Source organism: Cebus imitator, unplaced genomic scaffold, assembly GCF_001604975.1.
Source record: "Cebus imitator isolate Cc_AM_T3 unplaced genomic scaffold, Cebus_imitator-1.0 Scaffold281, whole genome shotgun sequence".
Lineage (NCBI taxonomy): Eukaryota > Metazoa > Chordata > Mammalia > Primates > Cebidae > Cebus > Cebus imitator.
Window position 1 is genome coordinate 412,521 of NW_016107596.1, and position 18,109 is coordinate 430,629.

At 44.5% G+C, this 18,109-nt stretch overlaps 1 protein-coding gene across 4 annotated transcripts in view; it reads left to right on the forward strand.

Moving 5' to 3' along the window:
• The window catches only part of MKRN2OS (MKRN2 opposite strand), a 20,602-nt gene extending 9,449 nt beyond the window's left edge, over nucleotides 1-11,153 (forward strand). The window contains exons 1-4 of one of the 4 annotated variants that reach the window (XM_017501444.2): nucleotides 5,007-5,330; nucleotides 8,150-8,199; nucleotides 9,312-9,474; nucleotides 10,517-11,153. In XM_017501444.2, coding sequence (XP_017356933.1) covers nucleotides 5,113-5,330; nucleotides 8,150-8,199; nucleotides 9,312-9,474; nucleotides 10,517-10,757 — 672 coding nt within the window. In that variant the 5' untranslated portion in view covers nucleotides 5,007-5,112 and the 3' untranslated portion in view covers nucleotides 10,758-11,153. Of the gene's footprint in view, nucleotides 1-5,006; nucleotides 5,331-8,149; nucleotides 8,200-9,311; nucleotides 9,475-10,516 lie in introns of those variants that run through there. The other 3 variants (XM_037728828.1, XM_037728827.1, XM_037728829.1) reach the window with 3 other exon arrangements.
• The last annotated feature ends 6,956 nt before the right edge of the window (nucleotides 11,154-18,109 follow it).

Below are 18,109 nucleotides of genomic sequence, written 5' to 3' on the forward strand. Positions count from 1 at the left end.
CCATGTTGACCAGGATGGTCTCAATCTCTTGACCTCGTGATCCACCCGCCTTGGCCTCCCAAAGTGCTGGGATTACAGGCTTGAGCCACCGCACCCGGCGGCCACGCCAGTCTTGAACTCCTGGCCTCAAGTGATCCACCTGCCTCAGCCTACCAAAGTGTTGGGAATTAATTACAGGCATGAGCCACCTGTACACTTTTAACTACATATTTTTAAGTGAATCTGTAAGAGATTACCCCAGGTATTATAATAAGCATTCACATTTGTTGGCATCTACCTTAAATTAGTTCTCTTGCCACTTCCTTAATGTAAACAATCATATGGAAGTTTCGCCAACCTAAAAATTCTCTGTACTCTGCCTATTTCTCTCTCCCTCCCCTCAACGCACTGATCTTTTTCCTGTCTCAGTTTTGCCTTTTCCACATGTCATATAGTTGGAGTCATATAGCATACGGCCTTTTCAGATTGGCTTCTTTCACTTACTGATGCACATTTAAATTTCCTCTATGTCTTTCATAGCTTGACAGCTCGCTTTTTTTTTTTTTTTTTAGACGGAGTCTTGCTCTATCACCCCAGCTGGAGTGCAGTTGCGCGATCTTGGCTCACTGCAACCTCCGACTCCCAGGTTCAGGCAACTCTCCTGCCTCAGCCTCCCAAGTAGCTGGGATTACAGGTGCCCACAACCAAGCCTGGCTAATTTTTGTATTTTTAGTAGAGATGAGGTTTCACCATCTTGGCCAGGCTGGTCTTGAACTCCTGACCTGCTGATCCACCTGCCTTGGCCTCCCAAAGTGCTGGGATTACAGGCGTTAGCCACTGCACCTGGTGCTCACTTCTTTTTAGCACTGAACAACAGTTCCCTTTCTGGATGCACCAGTTTATCCATTCACCTGCTGAGGGACATCTTGGTTGCTTCCAAGTATTAGCAGTTATGAATGAAGCTGCTGTAAATGTCTATGTGCAGGTTTTTGTGTGATAAGTTATCGCTCATTTTGGTAAATACCAAAGCTACTGTAAATGTCTATGTGCAGGTATTTATGTAAACATAAGTTTTCATTCACTTGAGTACCAAGGAGCACAATTTTTGGGTCATATGGTAAGAGTTTATTTTGTAATCAACTGGCAGGCTATTTTCCAAATCACTGTACCATTTTGCATGCCCACCAGCAATGAATGAGAGTTCCTGTTGCTCCACATCATCTCCAGTATTTGGCATTCTCAGTGTTTTGGATTTTAGGCATTTTAATAGGCAAGAGTTCATCACTAGAAAACTTGCCCTATAAGAAATACTAAAAGGAGTTCTTCAAGCCAAAATTGTAGGGTGCTACCTATAATTCCAGCACTTTGGGAGGCTGACGCAGGAGAATCACTTGAGCCCAGGAGTTCAAGATCAGCCTGGACAACATAACAAGACACTGTCTCTATAAAAATTAAAATTAAAATTAAAATATTAGCCAGGTGTGTTGGTACGCATCGGTAGTCCCAGCTGATTGGGAGGCTGAAGTGAGAGGATCACTTGAGCCCGGATGTTTGAGGCTGCAGTGAGCACTGATTGCACCACTACACTCCAACCTGGGTGACAGGGCAAGACCCTGTCTCAAAAAATAAAATAGGCTAGGCATGTGGCTCACAACTATAACAAGAGAAGGTTGGTTGAAATGATTTCTGAGGCCCTTTCTAGTTCTGCAAGTCTGATGATCATTCTCATGTTATAACACTGCATTTAGGCCGGGCGCGGTGGCTCAAGCCTGTAATCCCAGAACTTTGGGAGGCCGAGGCGGGTGAATCACGAGGTCAAGAGATCGAGACCATCCTGGTCAACATGGTGAAACCCTGTCTCTACTAAAAATACAAAAAATTAGCTGAGCATGGTGGCGCGTGCCTGTGATCCCAGCTACTCAGGAGGCTGAGGCAGGAGAATTGCCTGAACCCAGGAGGCGGAGGTTGCGGTGAGCCGAGATTGCGCCATTGCACTCCAGCCTGGGCAACATGAGTGAAACTCCGTCTCAAACAAAACAAAACAAAACAAACAAACAAACAAAAACACTGCATTTTAGCATACTGTAATTTATTTAAACGTACATTATGAAATACTTAACCCTCCTAAAGTGACTTTACCTGCCATGATACCTTCTCTGTGGGTCTCCCCTTTAAAAATGTTTATCTTGGCCGGGCGCGGTGGCTCAAGCCTGTAATCCCAGCACTGTGGGAGGCCGAGGCGGGTGGATCACGAGGTCAAGAGATCAAGACCATCCTGGTCAACATGGTGAAACCCCGTCTCTACTAAAAATACAAAAAATTAGCCGGGCATGGTGGCGCGTGCCTGTAGTCCCAGCTGCTCAGGAGGCTGAGGCAGGAGAATTGCCTGAACCCAGGAGGCGGAGGTTGCGGTGAGCCGAGATCGCGCCATTGCACTCCAGCCTGGGTAACAAGAGCGAAACTCCGTCTCAAAAAAAAAAAAAAAAAAAAAAAAAAAAGTTTATCTTTGGAACTATAGGCATCAATTGGGCCTTGGTTAAAATGTAGTACAACCAAAATGTGGATTCCTATACAATCTGAAAGAATCCTATATTACTGACATTGTGGAGAAGTTTCCAAGATGAGACAGAAACACAAATTTCAAAACGATATACAATATGACAACATTGAGGGTTTTTGTTTTAGAGACAGTGTCTCACTCTGTCACCTACGCTGGAGTGCAGTGGTGTGATCATGGCTCACTGCAGCCAAGACTTCCTGGACTCAGGCGATCCTCCCACCTCGGCCTCCCAAGTAGCTGGGACTACAGGTGTACCCCACCAAACCTGGCTAATTTTTGTATTTTTTGTAGAGATGGACTCTCGCCATGTTGCCCAGGCGGGTCTCGAACTCCTGGGCTCAAGCAATCCACCTAGCTCAGCCTCCCAAAGTTCTGGAATTATAGGTGTGAGCCACCATACCCAGACAAGATTGAGGTTTTAAAAAACCTAACATACCATTAGTTTTCTCCAGAGAGTAGAATATGGTAGATGGAAAAATGTTATGTGAGAAACAAGGAACATTACTTTTTTTCCAAATATTTTTATGGGATTGCTTGAAATTATTTTATTTATTTAGAGACAGGGTCTCACTCTGTCACCCAGGCCGGAGTGTAGTGGAATGACTTTGGCTCAATGCAGCCTCAATCTTCCAGGCTCAAGCGAGCCTCCCATCTCAACCACCTGAGTAACTGGGACTACAGGCATGCACCACCACACCCAGGTAAAAGTTATTTTTAAATTGTATACCCCATCTACCCTGATATGATTATCGCATACTGTATGTCTGTATCAAAATATCCGATACAGGCTAGGCACAGTGGCTCACACCTGTAATCCCAACACTTTGGGAGGCCGAGGCAGGTGGATCACCTGAGGTTTGGAGTTCAAGAACAGCCTGGCCAACATGGTGAAGTCCTGTCCCTACTAAAAGTACAAAAATTAGCAGGACATGGTGGTAGGTGCCTGTAATCCCAGCTACTCGGGAGGCTGAGGCAGGAGAATTGCTTGAACTTGGAAGGCGGAGGTTGCAGTGAACCAAGATCATGCCACTGCACTCCAGCCTAGGTGACAGGAGCAACTCTTTTATTTTTAATTTTTGAGATGTTGTCTTGTTCTTGTCACCCAGCTTGGAGTGCAGTGGCATGATCTCGGCTCACTGCAACCTCTGCCTCCCAAGTTCAAGCGATTCTCCTGCTTCAACCTCCCAAGTAGCTGGGATTACAGGCGCCCACCACTATGTCTGGCTAATTTTTGTACTTTTAGCAGAGATGGAACTTCACCATGTTGGCCAGGCTGGTCTCAGGTTGCTGACCTTAGGTGATTCACCCATCTCAGCCTCCCAAAGTGCTGAGATTACAAGTGTGAGCTACCGCGCCTGGCCGAGAGACTCTATTTTAAATATATATAAATATATCCCGTATCGCTTCTTGGCCTTTTGGCTAAGAGCACGTGTAAATATATCCCGTATACTCCTTAAATATATACACCTATTATGTACCCACAAAAATTAAAAAAATTTTTTAATTATTTTAGAATTGAAAAGTTATCTAGTGCATATGATAAAATGCACAGCATGATGCTTTTTCACAAGTAGAAAACTCCCATATTATTAACACCCAGATAAGGAGTCACAATAGCCCTGGAGCCCAGAAACCCCTTCTGCCCTCTCCCAAATCAGTAGCCTCCTCCTGTTATCACTATCCTTATTTCTAACTGGGCTACTAATTTCTTTATAAAAACCCCAGAACATTTTGGATGTTAATTTTTTTTATAAGCAAGATTACTTTTACAATACAAAATGTAAAAAAAAAAATAGCCTTAAATTAAGGATTTATTTATACAACAACAAAATGATCTGATCAAATTCTGGGAACACAAAAATAAAGGTTTCCAGTTCCAAGAAGCTCACAGACTAACAGGAGAAACAAAACTAAATGATTAAATAACAGTTCTAGGCTGGGCATGGTGGCTCATGCCTCTAATTCCAGCATTCCGGGAGGCTGAGGCGGGTTGATCACTTGAGCTCAGGAGGTGGACTCCAGCCTGGCCAACATGGTGAAACCCCCATCTCTACCAAAAAATACAACAGTTAGCTGGGTATGGTGCCTCTGTAGCCCCAGCTACTTGGGGAGGCTGATGTGGGAGAATCACTTGAACCTGGGGGTGGAAGTTGCAGTAAGCCAAGATTGTACCACTGCACCCCAGCCTGGGTGACAGAGTGAGACCCTATCTCTAAATAAATAAATAAAAGTTTTGATAGAAATATGAATCCAGCGCTGCCACTGCAAGGGAGGGCTAAGGGGAGCTGAGAAAGATTTCATGGAAAAGTGTGGCTTTAAAGGATGAATAGAAGCTGGCAGTCATCCGTTACCATAAACAATGGACATAAACAAACAGAAACTAGCTCTTTAAGAAACAGTCTACAGGGAGGGCTGGCTACTGGTTAATCCTACCTGGTTTGGCTTCTGAAGCCATCAGTCAAGATGACATCACCATTGATCAGGTTTCTCAGGGCGGTGTGCATTTGCCAGGTGTGTAATGAGGAAAAGGAAGTCTCCGGAATCCTCCCCTGGCATCCCAGGAGGCGAAAGCTATGCACTGCACAGAGGCTGGGAAGGCTTTAATTAAATTCAACCACTGTGAGAAATACATCTACAGCTTCAGGGTGCCCCGGTGCTGCCCTCTCTGCCAGCAAGACCTGGGCTCGAGGAAGCTGGAGGAAGCACCTGTTAGCATCGCTAATCCATTCACTAATGGACATCAGGAAAAATGTTCATTCCTCCTCAGACCAACTCAGGGGACGTTTCTTAGGTACAGTGTTTTTTAAAGTGTTAAATTGCATTGTGCAAACTTGTCCTTCTGTTTTAGTCACTAAAACTTCCTTTTCTTAATATATAATGTGTGAAGTTTCGTGGACATTTTTTTTGGTGCTTTGGCGTTAAATCCTGAGATGCAGGCCTACTGGCTTCATAAAAATAGATGGTGTGCATGCGTGCCTACAGTGATAAGTGCAAGAATATATGTGGAATATATGAAGAATAAACCTGCTCATACAATTTTCAGAGAGAAAAATGTGTGCTCAGAGGCTAACTGGGAAAATGACCCAGCAGCTAATCTTATCTAAATAATACCTTTACTGCCAGTTAGGGTGTAGTTTCAGTGACAAACAGGTACAATGTACAGGGCCTGATGAACTGGCACTTACAGACCATTTTTTATGGAGGCAAGTTAAACTGAAGACTAGAACTGTTCTGTTTCCATCATCGACACCACCTGGCTTTGATTAAGAACAAATTTAGTTCCTTCTTGCTGAGAGTGCTGGTACAAACAAAAAGAATGAATTCAGAAAGCAAAAGTAGGATTACACCTTTTTTTTCCCCTGAGACGGAGTTTCACTCTTGTTGCCCAGGCTGGAGTGTAATGGCATGATCTTGGTTTACTGCAACCTCCGCCTCCTGGGTTCAAGCAATTCTCCTGCCTCAGCCTCCTGAGTAGCTGGGATCCACCACGCCTGTCTAATTTCTGTATTTTTAGTAGAGATGGGGTTTCACTATGTTAGCCAGGCTGGTCTCAACCTCCTGACCTCAGGTGATCCGCCTGCCTCAGCCTCCCAGAGTGCTGGGATTACAGACATGAGCCACTGTGCCTGGCCAGGTTTGTATTTTATTGTCCCCATGGAGTTTACCAATAGGATTAGGATCGATCCCATATAAGCCAGGCTTTAGAATAGCATAGGTCATTAAATGTTGGTGTATGCTTTAGGAAGCATGTTCGGCTCCTGTGTATCATTAGTCTAATACTCCTTAGTCTACCCTCCTAACTCTCCTGTCCCCTCAAGAGTGCTGATTTTGAATAAGAAAATGGGAGTTGACTACTCACCTTCCTGCTTACTAACTTCCTTAAACAATTTCCTTCTGGTCCCTATGAGGATGAAGTGAACCAAAGTCTGTAAAAGATTTTGGTCATAATGTTTGGTGCTAAACAGACAGCATCCCTGGGCCTTGCTCAGGGAGGCAGCCAATGCAGAGAGGGCATTACAGGCTCTGGCATCATAAAGCCCCTGATTCCTAACCTGGCTCTTCTAACCGGTTCCAGGAGTCTGGTTCCTTATCTGTAAAACAAAGATTAAAATTAAGATTGTTAATCTTTTTTTTTTTTTTTGAGACAGGGTCTCACTCTGTTGCTCAGGCTGGAGTGCAGTGGTGCAATCTCTGCTCACTGCCACCTCTGCCTCCTGGGCTCAAGGGATTCTCGTGTCTCAGCCACCCGAGTAGCTGGGATTACAGGTCCCTCCACCGCACTCAGCTAATTATTTTATTTTTTAGTAGAGACAAGGTATCACAATGATGTCTAGGCTGGTCTTCAACTCCCGGCTTCATATGCCCACCTCAGCATCCCAAAGTGCTGGGATTACAGGCATGAGCCACTGTGCCCAGCCTAATTTTTAATCGTAAACAGTAAATATTTAATTTCAATAAAAATATTGAAAATGATTCTGTCACCGTTTCCTGGGGGCAACTTCACAGCCCTGAACAGTAGGTACAGCTAGAACTGGGTTTGTTTCAAGAAAATGTTTTGCTGATAACAGGGAAGGCTATTTGAACTTAACTTAAATGGTAGGTGCATAGGAGGTTTAGCAATAGGGTATATAAGCCTGTCTCAAGCTTCAGTTATGTTTCACCAACATGCTCCTTCCCATCCTATTCTTTTTATGTTCACTTCAGACTCTAACTACAAAGCCTGGCAGAAGCTTCATGTGAACCTAATCAGAATCATGAAGCCCAAACTGTTTTGGGGTTTTGTTTTTTTAGAGTCAGGGTCTCTCTATGTTGCTGAGGCTAGAGTGCAGTGGTACATAGCTCACTGTAGCCTTGAACCCATGGGCTCAAGTGATCCTCCCAGCTCAGCCTCCCAAGTAGCTGGGACTACAGACGAGAGCCACCATGTCTGGCTCTCCCCCTAATTTTTTGTTTTTGAGACAGTCTTACTCTGTTGCCTAGGTTGGAGTGCAGTGGCACAATCTCCTCTTATTGCAATCTCTGTCTCATGAGTTCAAGTGATTCTCATGCCTCAGCCTCCCAAGTAGCTGGGATGCATGCCCCACCATGCCCAGCTAATTTTTGTATTTTTAGTAGAAACAGGGTTTCATCGTGTTGGCCAGGCTGGTCTTGAACTCCTGGCCTCAATGGATCCTCCCACCTTAGCATCCCAAAGTGCTGGGATTACAGGCATGAGCCACTGCACCCAGCCGGCTCTCCTCCTACTTATTTTCTTGGACTGTCTCTCGCTCTATCACCCAGGGTGGAGTGCAGTGGTGCAATCTCGGCTTACTGCAACCCTCACCTCCCGGGTTCAAGTGATCCTTGTGCCTGAGCCTTCCAAGTAGCTGGGATCACAGGCACACACCAACATGCCCAGCTAATTTTTGTATTTTTAGTAGAAACGGAGTCTCACCATGTTAACCAGGATGGTCTCGAACAGCTGGCCTCAAGTGATCTGCCTGCCTTGGCCTCCCAAAGTGCTGGGATTACAGGTTTGAGCCACTGTGCCTGGCCTCCTCCTACTTTAAATGCCAATTCTTCATGCCAAACACATGCAAACCAGAAAAAAACAAACCTTGTTTCTTTCAGGGAGTATGATGGAAGGTCTAATCTTCACGTTGGAATAACTAACACAAATGGTAAGTGCAGTTTCATAGCTTAAAACCCAATACCCAGTAAAAGGAAAGTAGTATTTGTAGAGAAGATTCGATTATGGCAGCATCTAATGAGTGATTCCATTGTTCCCTGGGTTCTCGTACTCTACCATGAGGTGTGCACTGCCCCCAAATGAGAAATATTTGACTTTATGGCAAATTATTACTACTAACAATATGAAATATTTGAAAGCTCTTTAATATTAGTTTTCTCAGTGAAGAGCCTCACAAACCTGTACGTTTTTAAAAGAGGAAGAAATAGATGTCCAGTGAGGCTGAGTTACCCAAGACCTCACATCTTGCATCCGAACCAGAATCTGGAAACAGGCCCTCTGATTTCCAATCCTTTCTATGCTCAGCCAGCTACCACTGGGTCCCCACACTCCAGGGACTTCAGGAGTAAAGTAGGGTGTCGTGGGGCCTGCAGTGTTTTTGTTTTTTTAAAGAAAGTGAAGATTAAACAAAACAGTTCCTTTGGCCACCTATAGCTCTGAGGGCAGTGTGCAACTCTTCAGCCAGAAGCTTTCTTGTCTGCAGGAAAAGGGTCTGGGTGGAGCCACCTGCAGGATGTGTAGCCCGGGCATGGTGAAGTCTGATAACAGCCTTACCCGCTGAGCAAAGAGAAACTGACACTGTGGTCAGAAACCCAGACCAGTTCTGAACTCAGTTACCCACAAGAACAGTCATACTTACCACTCATCTTTATCAGGTGGTAATTTATTCCTGATTTAAGGAAATAAGATTGAACCATTGGTAAATAGAGAACTTCAATAAAAATATTGGAGATGATGATCCTGGTGACTATTACTATCTCCGCTTCCTGGGAGCAACTTCACAGCCCTGAACTGCAGGTAGAGCTAGAACTGGGGTTCTCTCATGCAAATGCTTTGCTGATAACAGGATGGCTACATACACCCCCTCCCTCACTCTAGGCAAATCTAAATCTTATTAGGTGGATGGAAGGAGATTCTAGAACCTCCCGCCTAGGTTTATATTACGTAAAGTTACCATGTGGCTACTGTCATTTTCTGATGTCCCTTTTTCACAGAGGTGTGTGTTTCCTTGAGGCTCCACATGACTTTGGTTTTTGTTTGTAGGGGTTGTGTATAATTACAGTGCACATGGTGTCCAGCGAGATGGCGCAGGGTGGGAGCAGAGCATAAGCATCCCATTACTGCAGCCCAACATGTATGGAATGATGGAGCAATGGGACAAGTACCTGGAAGACTTCTCCACCTCGGGGGCCTGGTTGCCTCACAGGTACATGGCTGCAAAGGGCGACCCTCGCTGGCACTCACATGTTATTCAACTGGGATCTCCGTATGGCCTCAGCTCACAGAGGGCTCGGCAGCATTTAGCTTCACGTTGAGTTCACATGGAGATATTAGCATCTCTAACACAATTTAAACAGAAGTTGAACTACCTTAGGTTGTCTGCAGGTGGGTCAGCATACACATATAACAAAATCACAGCACTGTAAGAGGTAAAAGGACTAGAACCTGTATTCGGTTATTTTAGTTATGTGACAAGTTATTTTTCACACATATACAGCAAGTCACGATATTATATTTCGGTAAAACAAAAATTTTAAAAACCAATGTTCAGGCCGGGCACAGTGGCTCATGCCTATAATCCCAGCACTTTGGGAGGCTGAGGCAGGTGGATCACCTGCGGTCATAAGTTTGAGACCAGCCTGGCCAACATGGTAAAACTCCATCTCTACTAAAAATACAAAAATTAGCCAGGCATGGTGGCAGACACCTGTAGTCCTTACTTGGGAGGCTACTTAGGAGCTTAGGCAGGAGAACTGCTTGAACCCAGGAGGTGGAGGTTGTAGTGAGCCAAGATCGTGCCACTGTACTCCTGCCTGCCTAACAGTGAGGCTCTGACTCCAAAAAAGAAAAAAAACAAAAAACCAAAAAAACAATGCTCAAAAGTTAAAAATACTTGTTTCTATTTTGTAATTTTAGCAATTTCAACTTAATTTCTCAATTCCTCTCTCCCAACATTTCAGAAGATGTCTTTTTGTAGAGATGGCATTTCACCATGTTGGCCTGGCCAGTGTCGAACTCCTGACCTCAAGTGATCCTCCCACCTTGGCCCCCCAAAGTGCTGGGATTATAGGTGTGAGCCTCTGTGCCTGGCCTGAATTGCACATCTTGAAGCTTCTTAACCACATGAGCCAGCAAACTCAGAAGCTCTGCTCACTGAGGCACCTAATTTCAGTTAGGAAAGGCCTTTGTTATCTTCATGGCCTGTTCCTGAGCAGACTTTTCCTCCCAATGCCTTTGTTCTCTTCAAGGTATGAAGAAGACCACTACAACTGCTACACTTACACACTCTTGTTCATTAACTGCGTTCTGATGGCAGAAGGTAGAGAGCAACTGGACAAGAGTGAATTTACAGAGAAGTACGTGGTCCCTCGGACAAGGCTGGCATCCAAATACATCACACTCTACCGAGCAATACAGGAGCATGGCTTCTATGTCACTGACCGTCCCCAGCAGGAGGCACAAGCCCCTGAGGGCAGCGGTTTGTGCTGAGAGCTACGTAAGTGCAGTCCGGACAATGGGGGTAGGGAGCTTGCTACCTTTCATCAGTACTATGGATTTCTAAATGCATTTAACTGTGGTCAATAAAAACTTGTATGGGTTGGGCCCTGTGTCTCACACCTGTAATCCCAGTACTTCGGGAGGCCGAGGCAGGCAGATCGTCTGAGGTCGGGAGTTTGAGACCAGTCTGGCCAAAATGGTGAAACCCCGTCTCTACTAAAAATATAAAAATTAGCCAGGCGTGGTGGCAGGTGCCTGTAATCCCAGCTACTTGGGAGGCTGAGGCACAAGAATCGCTTGAACCCAGGAGGCAGAGGTTGCAGTGAGCCAAGATCGCAGCACTGCACTTCAGCTTGGGCGACAGAGCGAGATTCCATCTCAGGAAAAGAAAAGTGCATAGTAAGCTCATGATAGTGAACAATAGTAAAACAAAACAAAACCAAAAACCCCCTCAGAATCTAAATCAGGAAATGGTTACTCCTTTTAAATGAACTCTTCAGGGTCTATTTGCACAAACAGGCCTGGCAATGCCTCAAATCAGTAAAATTCCAGCCTGTGTCCTTTTCATTTGGCCTGACCCAACACATGGAGGTTCAGGAGTTGGGTTTGCCGCCACAAAGTACTTCCTATGCCCACTGGAAAGGCAGAGTTCAGAAAGGACACGAAGAGAGGGCTATCTTCTTTCCCTGATAGCTTCAGGAGTCGTCTGGGGAAACTGGGATCAGCAACTGTGGGGATTTTGAACAAGTATGTTGGAGTTTGTGTACCGAAAGAATCATCGAACTTCAAAAGGCCAACATGCAAAACATTCCCGAATTCCTCTTTGGCAACTTCTTCCAGAACTCACTTTTTGACTAAATGTGATGTATTACTTTACTTAATCTTATTCCCCAGCCTTGGTACCAACTGATATCTAATTTCCAAAAATCAAAAACCCATCTTAAAGGCAACAATAACTGCCTCATGTTAAAATAACTTAGGGGGACGCCATTACACCAAGATGGATCCAACACCCAGTTCCAAATTAAACTAAATGAAACTTAAGCTCAGCCAATCCTAAATGGCCAACTGAGCATTAGTTACACAATCAGATACTTGCCACTGGAATAACCTAAATCAGGCAAAATCTCAAACTTCAACCAACTTCTCGCCTATGCTTCCTCAAATGCCCTCTAAAAGCCTCCCTTCACACTCTTTCCAGGAAGCCCGAGCCACTTCAGTTTTGGTACAGCTTGATTCATGAATGGCTGTTTGCTCAAATACACTCTTTAGATTTTAATGTGCTTTATCCTTTAACATTAGGAATAAAGATCATCAGAAAACTTGCTACAGATCCTTAAAGCTTGTTTCCAAAGAGGCATTCGGTCCATTTTTCAGCGCAGTTAACTTCAGTGGGAAAGAATGCATGGCATAGCAACATTTGCATTTACAAGCTCAGGTACTTTCCTTTAAAGAAATACAAAACTGCCCACCCAGAATTTGATACCATTTTAAGCAAAACTGTGACTGGTATTCCGTGGTGTTCAAGAAGTCAACAAAACCCCAGACATTAAAGATGAAAGAATTCCAATTTGCTTCCATTCTCTTCACATTTTATACTAGAATTCAGCTTCTTTAGTCTAATTCTTTACCAATTATAACAGCAGCTGCATTTAATGAGCATTCATAAAGGCCTCCACACCAGAAGAAACACTTACTATTCTTCCTTGCCAATCCTCAAGACCATCCTCTGAGGTAGGTCCTAACACGCCTCTTTTACAGAAGAAAAGAGAATTTGAGGAAATTATTTGTCCAAAGTCATACAATGGCAAAACTGGGGTTCAAACCAAGGCTTGACTGCAAAAGCTGTGCCCTTAACCCCTGGGCCACACTGCAGAGGTCAAGAGGACAACCCCCCAGCAAATTGGAAGGGACCAACTGTACCTAGTATGTGCAGAAGCTAGGTCAATGCTTTGCCATCATTAGAGAAGAAAACGGAGAAAATAAGGATTTGTTTTTATCAACATTCAAACATGGAAAGGAGGTAAACAATAAAAGACAGCTAAAATAAATAAGGAATGCCTATATTATGCTAATTTCCCTTAGGGGCTGCACCTCTTTTCTTTTCCATTTATTTTCTTGGAGACAGGGTCTTCCTCTGCTGCCTAGGCTGAAGTCCAGAGGCACGACAATGGCTCACTGCAGCCTCAACTCCCTGGGTTCAGGCAATTCTCCTACCTCAGCCTTCCTGGTAGCTGGGACTACAGGTGCATGCTATCACACCCAGCTAATTTTTAAAAAATTATTTGTAGAGACAGGGTCTCACTATGTGGTCCAGGTTGGTCTCTAGTGATCCCCCTACTTCAGCCTCCCAAAGTGCTGGGATTCTCACCCCTTTTCAAGGAAAGCTTTAGATTTCCTATTTTAGGGGGTGCTCTCCAATCTGGGGGTGACTTTGGCAAAAGCTGGCCTCATACTTCTTCTCTCTCAATTTTCTGCAGGCTATGAATTCCCTTTTTTTTTTTTTTGAATCAGTTTTACTCTTGCTGCCCAGGCTGGAGTGCAGTGGCAAGATCTATACTCCACTCCCAGGGGCTGGCCCCATGCCTTCTAAGGATGACTGCCCAATTCTTGCCCCTAGGCTCCTCAGAAGACAGGATGGAGCTGATTTAGCTTGCTCCAAGACAGAGCAGCGCCAGCACACAGGCCTTCAATAAATCTCTTGCCTCATTCCACATTTTGTGCACAATGTCTGTATTTGTCATCAGGTGGGTGGGCCGATCTTCAAAAAGCACATTTCTGTTCTCAACCCACATTTAGCTCTGAATATAAAGCAAACTGACATGGGTCTCCTCAGTCTCTTGCCAGTTTAGTGTAGTTGTTCCATTCAGGAAGGGGACACTGTTATGCATCACATTTGTTTTTTTTTTTTTTGAGATTAGGTCTCACTCTGTCACCCAGGCTGGAGTGCAGTGGGGTGATCTTGGCTCACTGCAGCACCAACCTTCCAGGCTCAAGCGATCTTTCTGCCTCAGCTTCCCAAGTAGCTGCGACTACAAGTGCGTGCCACCATGCCTATTTATTTATTTAGTAGAGACAGTTTCTCTATGCTGCTAAGGCTGGTCTCGAACTTCTGGGCTCAGATGATCCTCTCGCCTCTGTCTCCCAAAGTGCTAGGATTATAGTGATTTTTGAGCTCTCCTTTACCCACACAACCACACAATGAGGTAAACATCATTAGCCACATGCCAGACATAAGAAAACTGAGGTTATGAAGGGCAAGTAGATTGCCCAAGGCGCCCCACCACAGGGAAGCAGAGCTGAGATTTGAAGTTTCTTTCTAGAAGGTTCACGTTACTACCGTTTTCAGAATTATCTTTGGGCAATTAAAAGCCAAGTACCACACACTGCACCAAGGTGGTTCTTACCCTTGCATCCATAGTGGTTGTCATAGAATCTTTCTGATGCTGTTTCCAAAATCATAAGCACAACCGGTAAGTAAGGGGGCTTCAGGCTGCACCCCACCCCTGAGGTGGAGGACTGTGTGGGAGCACAAAGCTGGCCCTGCCTGATGTGGTGGGTGACCTTCCTTGTTCACCACCACCACCAGACAACAGGGCTGTATTTCCGACTACATGTAATTTTTAGAATAGTGTCTTTTCAGCTGAGATAGCAATCTTGGGTCAAGTCCTCAACGTGCATGACTGGTAGTGATGCACGCCCACCATCTCTGAGCTTCAAACACCTCTCTGTGGGTCCCTCCTGAATTCCCAAGGCTGCTGCCGGGATAAATACACAGGCATCTGCCCCATCTCAACTCCCACTCTCCAAATGTTCTGAATGTTTGCTATCATGGTTTGCAAAATATTTTACCCCATATTGGCTATCCAAATTAAATACAGCAAATATGTAAGGGCTTGCAGGAAAGTTGTATTCAAGTATTATCTGGACCAGATAAAAGGATGTAGCTCAAACTATCACCTTAGCTGATCACCCGATGTTTGTTTAGTCTGTGGTGTATTATCATATTGCCTTCCCCAGTTTACTATGTGAAAATGTCTCCAAAGGAAAAGGCCCATGAAACAAGGTAACTTTTAGAGGCCTAGGATATCCCATTAGAAAAAAATCGGGGGTGGGGGCTGAGCGAAGTGGCTCACGCCTGTAATCCCAGCACTTTAGGAAGTCCAGATGGGTGGATCACCTGAGGTCAGGAGTTCAAGACCACCCTGGCCAGCATGGTGAAACCCCATCTTACTGAAAATTCAAAAATTAGCCAGCCATGGCGGCACATGCCTGTAATCCAAGCTACTTGGGAGGCTGAGGCAGAAGCAGCACTGGAACCTGGGAGGCAGAGGTTGCAGTGAGCCGATATCATACCACTGCACTCCAGCCTGCCTGGACGACAGAGTGAGACTCATCTCACAAAAAAAAAAAAAAGGAAGTGATAAAGTATAAAGTATACTGAGAAAGGTAGACACTGAAGATAAAATCCTTGCCCAGCATGTGTCCACCTTTTGTGTGTCTAATGTTTTGCACTGGGTGACAAGACTTGTGGAAATACTGTTGGTTCCAGAAGGTTTCATGGCGTTATTGAGCATGATGTACTAAAGCTAGTGAAATTCTTGTGCTGAGGATGCCTGGCCAGTCGGCTTGATGCCACTGAGACAAGGCTGATGTGGCAGAAGGTTTTGAACACCACTGGAGAGCTGAAAGAGTGGCGGAGGAGAGAGATAATTTGGGGAAGGATTCTAGCTAATTTAAAAGCAAGTCTGGACAGGTCAAGAGATAACCACCTAAACCTGATTATTTTGACGAGTATGAGCGAAGCAATTTTTGCTCTAGGTGAGGCTGTACCATCTCCACAGTGAATTACGGGAAAACTCCTGCAGGTGGTTTTAAGCACAGAGCAAATTTCTAATCTTGATGAACCTGTTTTTGGCTTAAAGCAAAAAGAAATACTATCCTGTACATTTCAGAAGAAAATGGGTCAGGACATAAAACCTCCAAAGATAAGTGAATACTGCTGTTAACTGGAAATTGTGACAGTAATGTTAAACGAAACCCTTGCTAATGTATCATTCCAGAACCCAGAGGCCCCTGGGTGATGCTGAAGACTGCTCAGCCTGCTCTATGGTGTCCAAGCTGCATACGTAAAGAAAAGTATTTCAGACAGACTTCCTTGACTAAAGATGATCCTTCTGGGGGAGGAAGGCAGCAAATCACACTGCCACATGTGTACCTATGCAACAATCTTGCATGTTCTTCACATGTACCTCAAAACCTAAAATGCAATTAAAAAAAAAAAAAAAGATGATCCTTCTGGACATTCTTCTAGAGATTTCAGTTGCAAATAATATTGGTGTGGTCTTTTGGCTTTTCAATACCACATCACAGCAACCTGCATGCCCAGGAGTCACCACAACCTTCGGGGCATATTAGTTGATGATAAAGTATCTGATGTAGGTTGCTGATATTTAATGGAAGAGTTTTTGTTTGTTTACCATAAAGAAGTGTCACCACAAATATGAATGAAATAAGAAAGAAAAGGCCCCTGATATTCTTTGCTGACTTTCAAGGTTTTGAGAAAATGACTCAAAGCAAAAAATCTTTGGCCTCACGGTAAGCAAGACAGACAGCAAAAATGTTGGACTACAGCCTCACTAATGAGGAGCTGCTTAGACACTCTTTCTACTAAGAAACACTTCCAACTGATGGTTACTTCTGGTTTAAGGCAGGGGAGCAAGGAGCTCCATAATTTGAACAAAATGTTAACTCCCCCCGCCCTTGCTCCTAGAACTAAGAACACCTTTTAAAATAAATTTCTTTTTTTGAGACGGAGCCTCACTCTGTCACTCAGAATGGAGCACAGTGGCATGATCATGGCTCACTGGAACCTCTAATTCCTGGTCTCATGTGATCCTCTCAGCTCAGCCTCCTGAGTAGCAGGTATTACAAGCCCATGTCGCCACCTTTTGATGCCTTTGAAATCTAGATCATGCAGAAATAATGAGTTTGTTGTAAAGATGGCAGGATTGTGGCATGAACAGAAGCACCAAATTAAAAGTAACTTCAAGCAGAATCTTATGTTGCCAGGATTTCTAAGACCACAGGTCAAGGGAATGCGAAGAGATGCCCATTTTGCTTTTTTCCATCTCATAGCTTCCAGAGATGGTTCCATCCACTTCTGGAGTCTTGAATGCCAAGAAGACTGTCCACCAGTTTCTGGAGTTTAGACACTGAATGAATCTCAGACACCTCTCTCTCTCAGGCCTTCACTGGCTCACTCCAGCTCTCTTCCCTCTACCACCAAAGAGTAACTATCCCCCTTTCAATTTTTCCATTCCCCTCCACCTTTTTTTTTTGAGACAGGGCCTTGCTCTATCACTCAGGCTGGATTGTGGTAGCACGACCTCTGCTCACTACAGCCTCTGCCTCCTGGGCTCAATTGATCCTCCCACTTTATCCTCCTGAGTAGCTGGGATTACAGGCATGTGCTACGACGCTCAGCTAATTTTTGTTGGTAGAGAGGAGGTTTCACCATGTTGCCGAGGCTGGTCTTGAGCTCCTAGGCTCAAACGATCTGTGCACCTTGGCCTCCTACAGCCTCCCAAGTGCTGGGATTATAGGTACGAGTCACTGTGCCCAGCCACCCATTTCCCTCCTCTTGCCACCAAATGCCCTTAGATAACTTAAGTCTTCACGACTTTCTCACCAATTAAAAAAAGGCTTTATTACATTTTGCTAAGTGTAAATTGCTTTCCTTATGTCTCCAAACATTATTTAACCACTCATTTTTATAACAAGTTCAGTGAAGATATTATCTAATATTGTACACTACTGTTGTGTTCTGTACATAAGCATGCCTACCACTGAGTTCATTTGAGAATTACATAATCAGGTAACTGATGTCTTAAAGGCTTTGTGATACAGAAATCCTTGGTAGGTACTGAAGGGACTTTTCAATGTTTTGAGCTATTGTTTAAAGTTCTTGGATAAGCTGAGACACACAACTCTTCTTTCCATTTAAAATAATGGAACATAGGGCCGGGCGCGGTGGCTCAAGCCTGTAATCCCAGCACTTTGGGAGGCCGAGGCGGGTGGATCACGAGGTCAAGAGATCGAGACCATCCTGGTCAACGTGGTGAAACCCCGTCTCTACTAAAAATACAAAAAATTAGCTGGGCATGGTGGCACGTGCCTGTAATCCCAGCTACTCAGGAGGCTGAGGCAGGAGAATTGCCTGAACCCAGGAGGCGGAGGTTGCGGTGAGCCGAGATCGCGCCATTGCACTCCAGCCTGGGTAACAAGAGCGAAACTCCGTCTCAAAAAAAAAAAAAAAATAATAATAATAATAATAATGGAAC